The sequence below is a fragment of the Daktulosphaira vitifoliae genome, unplaced genomic scaffold (genome assembly GCF_025091365.1).
Source record: "Daktulosphaira vitifoliae isolate Bord-2020 unplaced genomic scaffold, ASM2509136v1 Scaffold_3, whole genome shotgun sequence".
Taxonomy (NCBI): Eukaryota; Metazoa; Arthropoda; class Insecta; order Hemiptera; family Phylloxeridae; genus Daktulosphaira; species Daktulosphaira vitifoliae.
The window spans coordinates 18,117,408-18,133,376 of NW_026099574.1; the positions used below are offsets into that span (position 1 = coordinate 18,117,408).

Here is a 15,969-nt window from a genome sequence, read left to right on the forward strand (position 1 = left end):
TTAGTTAAAATAAAAAGTAAAAAAAAAAATTAAATAATTAATATATAAATCAAATAATTTCAAGAAAAAAAATTATTTTTAAATAAATGTAGAGTTAGAGTATAAAAATATAGGTTTCTTTTTTAATTTTATCTTCTATGCATTTAGTAAAGCAACAAAATTCTTTAAAGTAAAAATTGTCAGATGCACAACACTAACTCACTAAAAAACGTGAACAACACAATATCGAGAGACTTAAAAAAACACAGAACACATACACAAAGAAAAAAATTAATTTCCCTGTAAATATTATACATCAAAGGTTGTTGGCTTGTAAATAAGCAGTGTGACGCTTACGACTATTAAGTACATGTGGTAAAGTTTTATTTATCCACTAGCGTTTGACAAATACCGCTGCCGTGATAAAATGTAAAAAGTTTAAAATCGAAAAAAAAAAATACCGAAAAATTCTACAAACATTCCGTATGATTTACTGTATATATATTTTTATATAATAATAATAATAATATCATTATATAGTTATAAACAATGAGAAATCTACGGCGTTCGTAAATTTTTGTAATAAAAAATGCACGTAGTAGGTCATATTTAATTCCAATATTTCATTTAATCCTTAACAAATATACAAAAACTGAAAACCTTAAAATTAATAAAAACTATATTTATTTTCCTTTTATAAATCTAAATAATATTAAAACTCCAATTGAATACCGTTACAATATATACTCAACTCTAAGTATGAAAAGTGTGTTTTTCTCCTAGAAGACAAAAAAGGGACTGTGGACCGAAGCTCTACAGTAATTGCCAAAGACGCAGAAGGTAAATATCACAATGACAAAATCAATTCACAAAAAAAATACCATTAATTGATTAATCATAAGGAATGAAAAATTAATTTCAATAATCATAGTAATATTTTATTTTGCAATTAAGCTTTTGTGATGGCAAAATACAAACACATTTTTAATTTCTTATTCTAATTACAAAGTTTTTTATTTTCTCACTCCGAATCGCGTTAATTGCTCGTAAAATTTATAAATAGTCGATGAAAAGTTTTTGATATATTTTTCATTTCTATTCTCATGCAAGTGTCGATGACAGTAAAGTTTTATAACGTATTACTCAAATAATGGTACATGTGTTGTTTTGTATGCATTGTTTTGTCGTCTGCAAAATTGAAAATAGGAACATTTAACAAAAATCAGCTTCAAAATTAGAAAAAACGTTTTGGTTCTAAGCAATTATTATTATACGGCCGCATCATTTCTCTCTTAAAAAGCTTTCATATACATGAATTTACTAAAACTCCATTGTGTGAACAGTAGTGAGGTAAAAGTTAGAAGTTTACTTAAGTTCGTATAAACAAAAGAATTAAATCTGTTTTGTATGAGAATAGAATAAGTATGGCCTTTATTACCAGGTCGATTAGACTAGCTTGGCTGTCGACGTCGAGTTACAGTCCAGTAGCAGGTTACTCGACAGCGCATCTTTTGTTATCGTACTAGTATAATTTAGTCAAGGTTGTGTTTAGGAAATACTGGCACCCCGCCACCATCTCCGGCACCATCAAACGTGTCCACCAGTAACGTGCTGGGCTTCTTCAAGAGTTCTTCGTCCACTTCATTAGGATCGAAGCCCAATAAATTGACCGTGATTAACAACACAACTTCTGCGGTCGCCAACAATTCCCATAACGTTGTCACACAAGGTTAGCACACGGTCGTGTTTATTGACATTCACGTCTGTTTTACTCTACTATACCAGAACTCTCATTACTAACACGAACAATATAATCAGAATAGCTATCGCTTTAGAATTAGAACGAGACTGAAAACATAGAATCATTTCTAACATCAAACTAATTTTAATAACTTTGAATGTGTAGTTTAAGAAACAAACAATTTTTAAGAATAAGTTGTGTCGTTCCGACACATTTCGAATGTTATGTTAATAATTTAGTTTAACATTAGTTTAGTTTAAAGGCTATCAATTGAATTAACACTTTAATATTTAATTAAAATTCAATAACGATGTGCTTAGCGATGAACATCTATCATTAAAATTGTAATCAACACAGAGACTTTTCAAACGAATTACATTTATTGTATTGGAGATAAAACTATAATACATTTCATAGCTTTACAAAATGCCTTTTATTATTTAATAAAATGACCCGATTTATTCTTAAGCTATAATATTTTATGGTTTCCTAAATTTATTGAAAGAAATTAGTAATTCCCTCGTAATCATTATAATACAATATCGACATTACAAGTCGATAAGTATCGTGTTTAACTTCAACTTTGATTATGTATCGATTATTGGTATCCCCATTCATAAATATTTCTATCAAAATAGTATTATTTTCTAACTCTGTGTGTATTTAGTAATTAAATACAAGTTTTTGTATAAATCACCATGTTTGCTGTTAAATAAACGACAAATTGGTTGGGGGGTGCACATTCAAATAATATGAGTGAAGTTATTATTAGAAGTATTACATAAATATTTCTATAACTCTCCGGGTATTATTAAGATTTTACATTTCTATTAGTTTTGTAGTCTACTGAAGTAGTTCTGATTCATATTTTTGCTGTCGCTTGTCCAAATCGTATCCATGTTTATTTGTCAGTAATATAAAATAACAACAATTTATTAGCGAACAATTATGTTAGTTTTATTTTTACTTCTACTCAGCAGTGTCGTTTTCATGTGATAATATATTGTGGTCTTTGTGGTCGCGTTGGGCTCGTGTGCGTCGACTACTGCTGAGTGCGTGGGCTTCCAGCAACAAAATATACACTGTCTGAAATTTTAGTCAAAACTAAACATATATAATTACGTGTCTTAAGACACCTAACAATTAACATGAATTAACCTAAATCTCTCGTTTGAGCCAATATAAATAGTGTTGACTGAATTCTACGGCGTTTTTCATTATTTCGTGGTTTTCACTACTCAGACTATCCTAAAACATACTCCAATGCGTTTTTACTCGGCTAATTAACGTCTATAAAAACGTCACATCGTGAACGTCCAACCAAGTCCGACGACGGCGGTGTAGTCAGTTAATGTAACAGCACGTGCACGCAACCCTCGTGATCAGATCTTTGTATCATTTGGTACGCATTTTCCTGTGCTTGCGTAGCATGACATTGTGTTTTTCTTGTCGTTCCTGTTCCGACGATTCAATAGCATCGCCCGCCACCTTAGAACGTCTGAACGATACGATGGACCGATTTACTAACGATTACGGTGGCGGCAGCAGTTCAAAAGATATCTGTAAGTACTTCAAAATAGTTAATCCTCCAAAATCGCTTATAAATTTAAAATTTGATAATTTCCTATCTATCATTACAATATACTTAAATACTAGTTTTTAGTTGTACCTACCTGCCTAAATTGTTAGATAAAATAATGCAAATTTAGAGAGATTTATGTGTGCCAATAATAATAAATTATCTGATTTATAATCTACATAATTATTATGTAGACTATTGAAGTTCAAAAAGTATTTTCTTAATAAATATCAAAATATTTTGATACATAGACTCAATTTAACATGCTAACTGTACTATAAATTACTAATATTAATAGTAATTAAGGACATAAGCGCAACTAGAGGGCTAGAAGCTAAAAAGAATTTAGTCCCCCGGTAGAAGAATTAGTCTCCACCAAAAATATAGAAAATTATATAATAAGAATAATAATTATATTTATATAAAAAAATTTACGGTGTAAAGATAATTAGTTTAGCGCCTCCAAACATTTTATTCTAGTTGCGCCTATAGCTGGGAAAACATTTTCAGTCTAAATATTACAAAAATAAATTCGTGATATAAATAGATTCATTAAAATTTTAATTTTTTAATAGAATCATTTTATAATTTTATTGTATAGTTTATCGTACCAAAGTATCTCTATTAATTAGTAAAAAATAATTTATCCGTATAACAACTTTATGAGCTGTATATAAAGTTATAATCATAATCACTCAATTACTCGCAAAATAAATACAATATTAATATAAATATTTTGTTTTTTTAGTTACATATATTTTCTGATTTATGCTAATAAATCTAGAGACCAAAAGTATTAAGCTGTATTAATGACCTTTTAATATTAAACTTTGTTACTAATATGAGTGTCAACAATATAGTTTTTTACTAAACATACATATTCAGTTAATATACAAAATAGAAAATAATCTAATTAAGAAAATAACAAGTCGGTAACAGCTTTTCAAACAGTATTCAAAAGTTATTAAAAATTTTATACGGTCAGGAGAAGTGCGACCAGTGCACATGACCCGGCGACTGCTACATAGTAGTGGCGTAATTTTTATTGTATTAGGGAGGTATACAAATAGAATATTTTCATTACCGCTTTAAAATATAAAAAATTGTTTCCACTATATAATTTTTTTGAGGATTTCTATCATTCCTCAATTCCTATTCTACTGGCACGCAAACCCTATTTTCGGTCAGGTTTCATAAATAGAATTTTAAAATCATTATAACTTTAAAAGTACTGGTTTAAAATTTGTTACCGATCCGTCATTTTTGTTATTAAATTATTTATTATTTTATAAGTTAGATAAATATGTATGTTGCTATTAAAAAAAATTAGTTGATACCATTATAAGTTATAAGGGATGGTACTAAAAAGTAATTAATATTTTTTATATTAATTTAAAAAATGATAAATCAAGAAATATATGTAAACAAAAAACATTTTTATTAATAGTGGTTATGATAAACAAATCACGTTGTATAAAAAAAAAAAAAAAAATGTTGACACAGTTAATGTACAGTATATTTTTAACTTATGATTTCGGGACATGTTGTATTTTAGACTTAGCGCTCTTTTCAGAAGTATTATTAATACATTTATTAAAATAATTTCTCTAAAACTATTTCAACAATAGTTCATATTTTAAAATCTTATTTAAGTAATCTCATGAAATGTACTTTTTACAGGTAATTTGACTGTTATCATAATAAAACCTTAGCTATAAAAAAAGAAATTATAATAAATAGTCATAGTTGTAGTTCATTTAGTGTACATATATAAAAAAACTATTATTTTTATTAGTAAAATTAACCTAACCCATCGGGAAAACAATGCATATGTAGCAATACAATATTATAAACATTTATTGTTTAATAAAACAATTTTTACTAAAGATTAGAATAAAAAAAATACTAATAGTGTTTTTTTCTTTTTTTTTTCATCCTTTTTCGTTTTTGGCATTTCTTTTTTTTCTTGTGTTTTATTTATTCACACATTTTCACTAAGACGTGAGGATTGTCTATCCCAACAAGACATTCTCGCAGCACTCGACTAATTCTTGCGGTTCAGGTGAGTTTTATATACCAATTTAGATAGTTATATTTTGGAAAAATTACACTTGTACATTTCAACCTCTTTCCTACACGTTAATATTTACATAACCCTTACGCCTTGTACATAAAAAGCAAATTAATGCATACATTTTTTAATCGTATTTTAATCATTTATATAAGCAATTTTTTTAATTAGATTATAAAACGTTTTGTATTATCTATTGATTATTGATTGAGAACTTTGATTATTTTTTACTCACATGAATGACGATTTGCATTTTAAGCTTTTGGTAGCCACCAATACTGATTTAATTTTTTTTTCTCGTACTTCATATTGACACTTGAAAACTGTAAATGGAACATTTAAACACAAACACACACAATAAAATAAAGTTTTTTATTTTAATTTTTGTTGTGTATGTAACTACTAATTTGTGTTTAACACGATTAATCAATATTAAACCATTATATTATACAACGAAAAAATATTAACGCATTATATACACACATTTAATTAATTATAACATATTAAATTATACACCTTCAATTCATTAATAACACACCTTTAATGATAGAAATGCAAAAAATACTTAATGTGTATATTTTTTAGCACGTAAACAAGAAATCGTCAAGATAACCGAACAATTGATTGAATCGATCAATAATGCCGATTTTGAAGGATATACGTATGATTATTATTTACTATACATTAAAATAACGAATTTATTGTAAATTACTTTTTTGGGTTTTGTTAGAAAAATTTGTGATCCTCATATGACTGCGTTCGAACCAGAAGCACTTGGAAATTTACTAGAAGGAATGGAATTCCACAAGTTCTACTTTGACCATGGTAGTATAACAATCTTTCGGCGCGCAACATTTTGTTGCTTAAGTACACATTTCATCTGTTAAGTATAGAATCTGTGTTGACAGTTTTAGGAAAGAACAGAGGAATTAACACCACTGTACTAAATCCTACAGTACATTTACTTGGCGATGACGCAGCCTGCATTGCATATATTATACTTGTACAATATATTGATAAGTAAGTTCAAATTTTTTTAACTACTTTCCCCCTATAGTAGGTTCTGGTTAAGAGTTTACTAAAAATAAAATGATAAATATATTGTGACGAAATTTAGGTCGAAAGAGACTTTTTTCCTTTAATTAAAACATAAATCCTTAAGTACATATCTGCATATACTTCATTATAAATACTGCTACATATATGTAACATTACAATGGTCTTGTTTTACTACTGATGTATGAAAACTAATATTGATTTGGTTATTTATAGACAAGGGGTTCCCAGATCACATCAATATGAAGAGACGAGAGTGTGGCATAGGCGTGATAATAAGTGGCAAAACGTGCATTCACACAGGTCTGCATCAGTAGCATCCACCAACAGTGCGTTTCTCCCGTCGTCTGGCACAGGCAAATAACCGAAAACAAACGTTGTTAAATTGAAAAATCATTATCCGATGGTAATAGAACAAAAAAAACCCATACAATTAGACGATTTTTTGTTCCTTTTACTTTATTTCAATTAATCTTCTACTATTTTAATTTTTTCTTTTGACTGATAATTATGTTGATTATTTATAATGATGATAAATATTAAATATACATATAAAAGGCGTGTTATATGTATATTTTGTTGTTTTTATTATTATATTAAAATTATAAATGGTTAAATTATATAAATCCTATATTATAAATATTATACCAACATTTGAGAAGGTAGATTACAAAAATCCATTAAAACAAAAATATTAAAGTATCAACTTGTAATAATTTTAAATGAGAAAACAGCTTAATGAAGTTAAAACTAATTTTGAAATTTGATTACAGTTTAGTGGGGTTGAAATATATTAATCATATATACGTGAGAACTTTGCCTCCTAAAACTACCATGCCCGGTTACAATGTTTATTCAAGTTATTAAAATAATATGTTGATTATATTTGTTGAATAAAAATTGGGTTTAATTTTTGCCAATAAAATTAATATTAATAAATTATTAAAAAAACAACTTTTATTTTATAATATGAATATAATAAAATAAATAATTTATTTGTTCAATTCAACTTTAGAGAGGTTTAGTTCATTTAAATATCCTCAATAAATAAAACTTTTCTTACAAAAATTCGCTATTCACAGAAATTAAAATATTTATTTATACAATTTTAAGCGCACCAATTTACTAAATTTGCACATTACGTAAAAATTCAATATCGATGATTTTTTGGCTTGGGCATGTCGCATTTTTATTTTTCTTATAATTAGTAATAAAATTATAACCCATCAACCGATATTAAAAATTATAGGGGTTATAGATTATATATATAATTATATAAATTATACTAATAATTAAACATTATTAAACATAACAAATCTGTTAAATTATGTGTCTCTATTCATCACAAATTATTAAAATAAAAGTATACACTTGCATAGTTATTGGTTGGGATATGGTTGTTACATCCCACCCATGACAAAAATTGTTATATGCCAGATAAATTTTTTCTTTGTTTAAAGGGGGGGTCTGAAAAATTTTCTTATATATATTCTTCTCGTAATGAAACCCTAATTACGCCATTAAAATTATATAATTTCAGTTCAAATTTAGATTCTTAACTAAATTTTTTTTACGGTTGGAATTAGTTAATGTTTGGTCAATGTTTTTCATTAAAATTTATAAAATCTAAAATATGTAATACATAGTATATTAACTCTTGTGGATTTTCTTAAAATCGTTGAACAATCTTAAGGTTGACAACAAACCATTATAATCATTTTGTATAATATGAGGTTCCTATTTGAGATTATCAATTATAATAATAATAAATATAACAGAAAAAATATTATTTTTCATGAATTTCAAATAAAAACATAATATCTTACTTTGTTATATTTTATGGTATTAGTAAATAAAGACATCCAGTTAAAAATTATGTTAAAATTTATCATACATAAGAAATAACATATTACTAAATTTTATTTCATTATAAAACTTCAATATTGTTTTTTCTAATATTTTTATCACGGTTATAATGTTTTATTATAAAACAGCAGAAAATGCTTCTTTTTGTTAATAATGTCTAATATATATATATAAACAATTTAAAATTAGAAAGATATTATAACATTTATAAACCTACTTATTATTCATACAGTAATTAATAGGCATGTATCCTATGTAAATTATGTTGTAAAATATTACTACCTTTTCTTGTATGATTAATTTTTAAGTACATCATGTTGTTCTTTCACCTCACACTTGTATATTTAACCTTAAGAAGTGTATTTAATTATAATAATTCTAGTCAAACTAAATTTTGTTTATTTTTATTATTAGGGTTTATAAATGTATATTATTACAATATATAAGTTAAAAATTTAAGCGAGTTCAAAAAATTAAATCTATTCTCTCCTCGCTAACTGTGATCGGTTTTCATGCAGAGGAAATTAATTTAAAGATAATTATTGCTGTTTTTTTTAGCATTTTAAAGGTTTTTAACTAAATATTGATTCTACATAAAATATTATAACAAAAAGACTGGTGCTTTATGTTCACTATTTAAACTAAATTTTCTTTCAATTTTTAAATTTGTGAGTTTTTCAAAATATAATTGTTTTTTAAATTAATTTAATAAATCACATTTCTGAATAATGTAAAATTATTAAACAACTTTATTTTATTTATAATTTAATGTTTTGTGATGATTTTGATCATCACATTCTTTGTAATTTGTTAATTGTATTATTACTTATTATTATATATATTCTAGCTCTATAACTTTGTTGTTGTTACTTCAACCATTATTTATTTTTATTATAAATAGTATAGCATAAATAAAATAAAAGATCATAAAAACCATAAAATAATTTAACCTTCAATTGTTAAATACTACAAAAAAATCATTGGTATATAAAAGGGTAAATAAATAATCAATGAAATAATTTTGTTTGAATTAATACTTATATTAATGTAACTAACAAAATTCTGCTATTGAGTTTTAGCTCGGCAGAAGTTGTTAAAAATAAGGAGCAGACTTTTAACTATTTAAGAAATTATTTTTATGAGCCTCTTGTGCTTTTATATGATTAATTGTAATTCTCTTTTTATTTTATGATATATAATATTTAAATAAATTTTTTTTTTAATTTATAATATAAAATTCAGTATTTTTAAGTACGTTTTTTTAGTTTAAATTTTTAAAATTCAAAAATTTATTTCAACTTAAAATGAAGCAAAAATGCATAAAAACAAAGAATTTTGGAATTATATTTAAATAGTTAAATCATACTATCAAAAAAGTAAGAATGTCAGTTTATTAATATTTAATTACTTCATTGATTAGCTAAATGATTATAACAATTTTTTATTTATTCTTTAATCTTAAATTAAAATTTCGATTTTAGAATTGATTGTTAAGTTTAAAAGAACTACTTATAAATCTGAACTAATTACACACAAAGGAATGCAAGTTTAATTTCTTTAATAAATTTTTAGTCAATTCATAAGTTTGTGGGCACTACCAATAACATTTTGATATATGTCAAAACAAGAAACTAATTATTACTGGTTACAGGCTATAGTAGAAAAAAATGTAATAATACATACATTATTGGTGATTAACCATAAAAAATTTACAAACATATACAAAAAATTGTTTTAATACCGCTTCTTATATGGAAAATTTCTTTTACCACCTTTAAATTTTTTTTGTTTCCCAATATTTTCTCCACTGTTACGTTTTTTTATTGCTGTTAATACAGTTTTATCAATTGTTCCAAATCGAAGTTCACGAGCTTTAAGTTTGTCTTCTTTTTCACTCTATAAATTATATTTCAAATAATTTATTAGTATATTATATGAATATAAAATTTTTCATTTTCAAATAAAAATTGTACTTACATCATGCAATGTTTTGGATACAGTTTCTCCAAATCGTTGAGCCCTCATTTTCAATTTATCATTGTCAGCATCTACATTAGGTTTCTATGTAAAAGAGAAATTTCAATTTATTTTCATATAAAATTAAATGACATAAATATATGAGAATTGATACAAAGATATTAATATTATGTAGAATATACATTATATTAAAATTATTGTCTATAAGACATGCATTCTTATAAATCTAATAATTAGATTTAATTATTCAAAACATATAATTATTATATGTTTTGAAAATTTGAATTTGATAGAGACAATCAAAATTTTTATTACTACCAATATGAAGTATTATAAATTATTATTATCTATTAAAATTACCTTTACAATTTAGTATTAATGATTTTCATGATATATCCTATATGCTAGTCATTTTAAAATATATAATAGTAATAATTTTTATAATAATATCAAAATTAATTGAATGATTATTTTGATTTTAAGATGCAATAAATATCTGGGAATAATGTTAAAAATCTTACACCTAACAAATAAAAAAATTACATAGAGTAAATTGTAATAAACAGAAGATAATCAACTAAAACACAATATGCTAAGGTTTGCAAATTTTATGCAATATTTTTTGTAAAATTCCTAACTACAGTGAATTATAATCAAATCTTTTTAAACCAAATATAATTATTTTAATAACCAAGTTATGATTAGAATGTAGATTTATTTATATAGTATACAAAAAAAAAAAAAAAAAAAATTGATAACTGGAGTCTGGGATTATATGCATTTATAAATTTTGAGTCACTTTGAAGGATCCCAAATTTGTGTAACTTTGTCGTATAGTTATTTAATACAGTAGAAATAATATTTGTTTTGGGGGAGAATAAACCTCTAATCACCCCCAACACTCTAGATCTAGTTATATTACACTGCCAAGTTTTCAAGCCTATTAATATAAACTTGAACTTTCTGATAATGTTTTTGAAATAACTTAACAAAATTTATAAATGCATATTAATCCATTCTCCAATTATGATATAATATAACATAGTTTTAATTATATTATAGTCAAAAATACATAAATTAAGCTTACTTTAATTATTTAGATAAAAAAAATTATACATACTTGTTCATTAACTGCTCCAAATTTGATAAGTCTTGCCAGTTTCTTATCTTCTGATATATTACTACCAAATTTTTTTGCTCTCATTAAAATCCTCTACAAATGAAACTTATGTATAATCTTATAAATAAAAATAAAAATATTAAATAATTACTTCAGATGGACTTAATATTTCAACATCATCCAATTTAATAACCCGATCTTTTTCGTCAGACACTTTATTTTCATCTTTTATTTCTTCTTCTTTTGGTCTATTATCACCATTCAAGGTAGTCACTGAGTTTCTCTTTAAAGTTACTTTTTTTGGTTGATTTGTCTGAAAAATAAAACAAAATAGAAATATCAAAAACATTCATAATATAACTTTTCTGACAGTTTTTAAAGAATTTTTTTATAAATTTTTATTTCCAAAGTCATAAAGTCAGTCCAAAGTTTTCAAAGTTGTATTCCATTATCTAGTTTTTTTCAATGAAATTATAAAATTGTTTTACAATTTTAGAGCAAAAGTCATACAAGTGAAATTTTTATTAAAATGAGTGTGATTTGAAAAAAAAATTTCAAATAAAATTTATTCAATAAGCAACTTAAATTTAAAAATTTGCATAAAAGTTAAAAAAAAACAATATTTTGAACTTTTTAACTTATTAAATAAAATATTCATTTAAATTAATAGTTACAATATTTAACATTGTTAACCAAAACAAATTTTTTTTTTATTTTTTATTTAGTATTATAACTGTTTATTTTCTCGCCTTTCTTTGTTCCTAGCCTATCATACAACTCATCATACCTCTTAAACTTCACCTTATTTACTGTACTAAAACCATTTATGCCTGGTAAATCAACAATGGAGCCATTATTTTGTGTGAAGCAACTAATAGAAAAGTTTAGGGAAAAAAAGAAAAACATTGTATGGTATTTATAGATTTGGACAAAATGTATGATAGAGTACCGAGAGAGGTTCTAAAGTGGGCATTAATGAGAAAAGGAGTCCCGTAAAGGTACATTAATATAATAGAAGATATGTATGATGCCACTTGTACCAGGGTAAAAAGCATAGGAGGAGTATCAGAAGGTTTTTGGGTAAGAGTAGGAGTGCACCAAGGTTCTGCTTTAAGCCCTTACTTATTCTCTATAGTGATGGATGAAATTACTAGAGAAATAAAAGTAGAGATGCCGTGGTGCATATTGTTTGTTGACGATATAGTGTTAATAGGAGAAAATAGGGAGGAAATTAATCAAAGGCTAGAGGTGTGGAGATCAGCTCTTGAAGAAATGGGTTTAAGAATAAGTAGGAGTAAGACAGAGTACATAGAGTACGAGTTTGACAAAGGAGAACACGAGGTAGCTGAAATAAGGAGACCAGTGACAATTGGTGAGGACGTGATTGGAGAGGTGGAAAGTTTTAAGTATTTAGGATCAGTTGTGCAAAAGAGCGGTGGTATTGACGAGGATGTAAGACACAGAATCAAGTGCGGGCGGTTGAAGTGTAGAGAAGCGTCTGGTGTATTATGCGATAAAAAAATTCCAATGAGGCTGTAAGGTAAATTCTACAAAACTGTAGTGAGGGAAGCTATGATGTATGGTTCAGAGTGTTAAGTGGTTGATAAGAAAGTAGAGCAGAGAATGAGTGTAGCAGAGATGAGAATGCTTAGATAAATGAGTGGAGTGACTAGATAAGATAGGATAAGGAACGAGCATATATGAGGAGTATAGGTGTAGTGTCAATCGTGGATAAGATGAGAGAAAATAGACTTAGATGGTTTGGTCATGTTATGAGGAGAGAAGAATCTGAAGCTGTAAAAACAGTTATAGAAATGAAGGAAGGAAAAGAAAGGAAGAAGAGATACAGGAAGAACAAAAAAGAGATTGAGAGATGTTATTGAATGCGATATGAGGACAGCTGATGTGAGCATAGATGATCTGGGAGATTGTGTCAAGTGGAAATTTAGGATAAGGGTGGTCGACCCCAAGTAGTTGGGATTAAGGCGAGGAAGAAGAAGAAGAAGTTTATAACTGTTTATTTTAAACTCTATTATGATCTAATGTAAGATATACATATTTTCAGAAAAAAAATGTTATTGATTTTACTATTATCCTAAAAGATTTATTAAAATTGAAATTCTTTAGTATTTTTGATCAGAAAATTATTTATTTAATTAGGTTAATAATTAAATATTTTCTGACAATACAATTTTAATAATAATACTTATGATAAAGAAATCATGTTTTACTTAATACTTCTACCTAAAATTAATAAAAAAATATTTAATAAAAAAGCATAAAAAATTATAAATTCTTTAAAAGTTAAATAAAATTTAATTTCAACTCATCCCTGAATTTAGATACTTTTTTTGGTATCAATAAAAATAAATCCATGCTGTAAAGCATATATTTTCAAAAACTGCATTGTACTGCCCCTTATAATCCTCATGGATTAAAATATTTTATGATTTCTGAAGGCTCATTAAAATTAACTTATACTAGAACTAGCGATAGTTCTAGTTCTAGTGTAAGTTCTAAAACTCACAAATTTATTAATAATCATTTATTCACAGGCTCTATTATATCTAAAAACACTATGAAAGACTAAATGAGTTATATATCCTATACCTGTTGATCAGTTGAATCTGTAGATAACAAATTACTTTCTAAATTAATGTCTTTTCCTGTGACATCTCCTAAAACTTTTGACTCATCAATATCAGAATCATCAAAGTCATCCTACAAAATAAAAAAATATTTTATTTTACTTAATAAGTTATTGAAATTTTATCAATATATACAAATTTAACTAACTTCCAAACCGTCATCTTCATCTAGTATGTTGTCTTCATCTAATACTGCATCTTCAAGATCTAAAACTAAAATAAAACCATTACTATTTTCGAGCAGATACATAAAAAATAAATAATTTTTAGTTATAATACAAACCTGATGTTTCAGAATGATTTATCATGCGGTCAATAAGTTCTTGTTTATTTCCTACAGTACTTAAACCTTTTGCTTTTAACTCTTTCTTCAAATCATTGACCTATGAATTTATAGAATAAAAAGAAACAAACATTTAATTTGATAATATTATTGTTCAAGATCATCAATCTAAATAAAATTACTATATTTTTTTAATTTAATGAAATACTTATTAACATTTAATAAAAAAACATTAATACAATAATAATTAAACAATCCAATTTTTATTGACTAACAGAAATAATAAAACCTTTTAATTAAACAGTTTAGGAGTCAATTTAAAAAAATATATACGAAATTTTTTTATAATTTATTGCTTATCAAAGTATTATTACTATTATAAAATATAATTTAGTGAAAATCATGTGTTAATAGCAATATCTATAATGTTTAACGTAATAGCAATTTTTTAAAAATAGTAGGTTGTTGTTAAGATTTAACTGAGGATTAGATTTAAAAATACATATTGAATACTACCTATAAAAATGTTTTGCCTTTGCCATTATGATTTTGAAGAAGCTAAAACTTTTAATTCAGAAAAAGTATATGCTAACATATAAGAATTCTCTAATAAACATCAGGGAATTCTTGTATTTGTAAGGGAACGAAAGATGTTTTCAATATTTATTTTTTTATAACTCGTCAATAACATAATATGTATAATACCACTAGATTAGATTTCCTAAAACTAGATTACTTTTAGTAAAGAAGTATTACTAAAATTAATGTTTATGTAAAGTTCACACCATATTCAATTAGGTAGAGTTTCTAATTGAGAAAAACTACTTTGAGTTTAATTTATATATTTTTTATATAAAATGTATAATATTAAATAATATAATTTTTATTTAACAACTTGGAAAACTTCCAATAGAAAAATTAATTTTTTTGTAAAAAAAAAATATAAATTTAAAATTTAATATAAACTAAATTAGAATACTACAGACTGCACAGTAAACTATATATTTATTTGCTTTTTTTTTTTAATCAATATTATTTCATTATCTTAATTGTTTAAAAAATTACTATCAAAATAATTTGAGTTATAAATTTTTATAAATATAGCATAACTGTTACTAGTTATGCTATATAACTAGTAATATAGTAAATATGTAAAAGAACACAATGTTGTATAGTTGTTTTCCAAAACAAATAAAAAAATCTCTCTTACCTTCATTTTACTTAATTCTTCGAATTTGTTTACGTTATTACTTATATCAGACATAATAAGTATTATTTCTAAAAATAAGTAAAAAAAAATGGGAATTCTAATTAAGGGCGTAAATAGATATTACAATATAAGTATAAGGTGTCTTGAATAAAGTAATTTTTATTTAATATTATTATACAACATGACAAATATAGGTATTTTATAAAGTATAAGGTGCCCAACTAACCGCATAAGAATCGGCGTGTTAAGGCATTAATACAGCGGCGGGATGGTAATCAATTTTTTGTTTATATTTTATTAATACTTATATGTCGTTATCATGTTGGTTGTATTAACAGATATTTTAGTCAGTGTTTTCAATTTTACTAAAATAAATAATATATTTACAAGATAGAAATTTCTAAATAAAATAATTGTTTTGCTTTAACATTTTTATTTA

The 15,969-nt window shown here is 25.1% G+C and overlaps 2 protein-coding genes across 22 annotated transcripts in view; one reads left to right on the forward strand and one right to left on the reverse strand.

The window, feature by feature from the left end:
- Positions 1 to 9,166, forward strand: part of LOC126902398 (calcium/calmodulin-dependent protein kinase type II alpha chain) — a 35,874-nt gene extending 26,708 nt beyond the window's left edge. The window contains exons 13-18 of one of the 21 annotated variants that reach the window (XM_050679620.1): positions 766 to 819; positions 1,532 to 1,708; positions 5,956 to 6,031; positions 6,101 to 6,195; positions 6,264 to 6,390; positions 6,643 to 9,166. In XM_050679620.1, coding sequence (XP_050535577.1) covers positions 766 to 819; positions 1,532 to 1,708; positions 5,956 to 6,031; positions 6,101 to 6,195; positions 6,264 to 6,390; positions 6,643 to 6,790 — 677 coding nt within the window. In that variant the 3' untranslated portion in view covers positions 6,791 to 9,166. Of the gene's footprint in view, positions 1 to 762; positions 820 to 1,531; positions 1,709 to 5,298; positions 5,362 to 5,955; positions 6,032 to 6,100; positions 6,196 to 6,263; positions 6,391 to 6,642 lie in introns of all 21 variants that reach the window. The other 20 variants (XM_050679619.1, XM_050679621.1, XM_050679623.1 and 17 more) reach the window with 20 other exon arrangements.
- Positions 9,167 to 9,833: 667 nt separating this feature from the next.
- Positions 9,834 to 15,805, reverse strand: LOC126902402 (SAP domain-containing ribonucleoprotein). The gene is made up of 8 exons (XM_050679644.1): positions 15,531 to 15,805; positions 14,321 to 14,420; positions 14,186 to 14,250; positions 14,000 to 14,110; positions 11,541 to 11,702; positions 11,390 to 11,482; positions 10,270 to 10,353; positions 9,834 to 10,188 (listed from the first exon to the last, which is right to left on the reverse strand). Exons 1-8 carry the CDS (start codon positions 15,582 to 15,584, stop codon positions 10,027 to 10,029), a joined length of 831 nt encoding a protein of 276 aa, XP_050535601.1. The 5' UTR covers positions 15,585 to 15,805; the 3' UTR covers positions 9,834 to 10,026.
- Between the last annotated feature and the right edge of the window lie 164 nt (positions 15,806 to 15,969).

Excerpts from the sequence above, each read along its gene's own strand:
- LOC126902402 (XM_050679644.1), bottom strand. The coding sequence starts at position 15,584 with ATGTCTGATATAAGTAATAACGTAAACAAATTCGAAGAATTAAGTAAA. Across the intron at positions 14,421-15,530 it reads AAGAATTAAGTAAAATGAAG|GTCAATGATTTGAAGAAAGA; the intron begins GTAAGAGAGATT and ends ATAAATTCATAG. Across the intron at positions 11,483-11,540 it reads AAATATTAAGTCCATCTGAA|AGGATTTTAATGAGAGCAAA; the intron begins GTAATTATTTAA and ends TTTCATTTGTAG.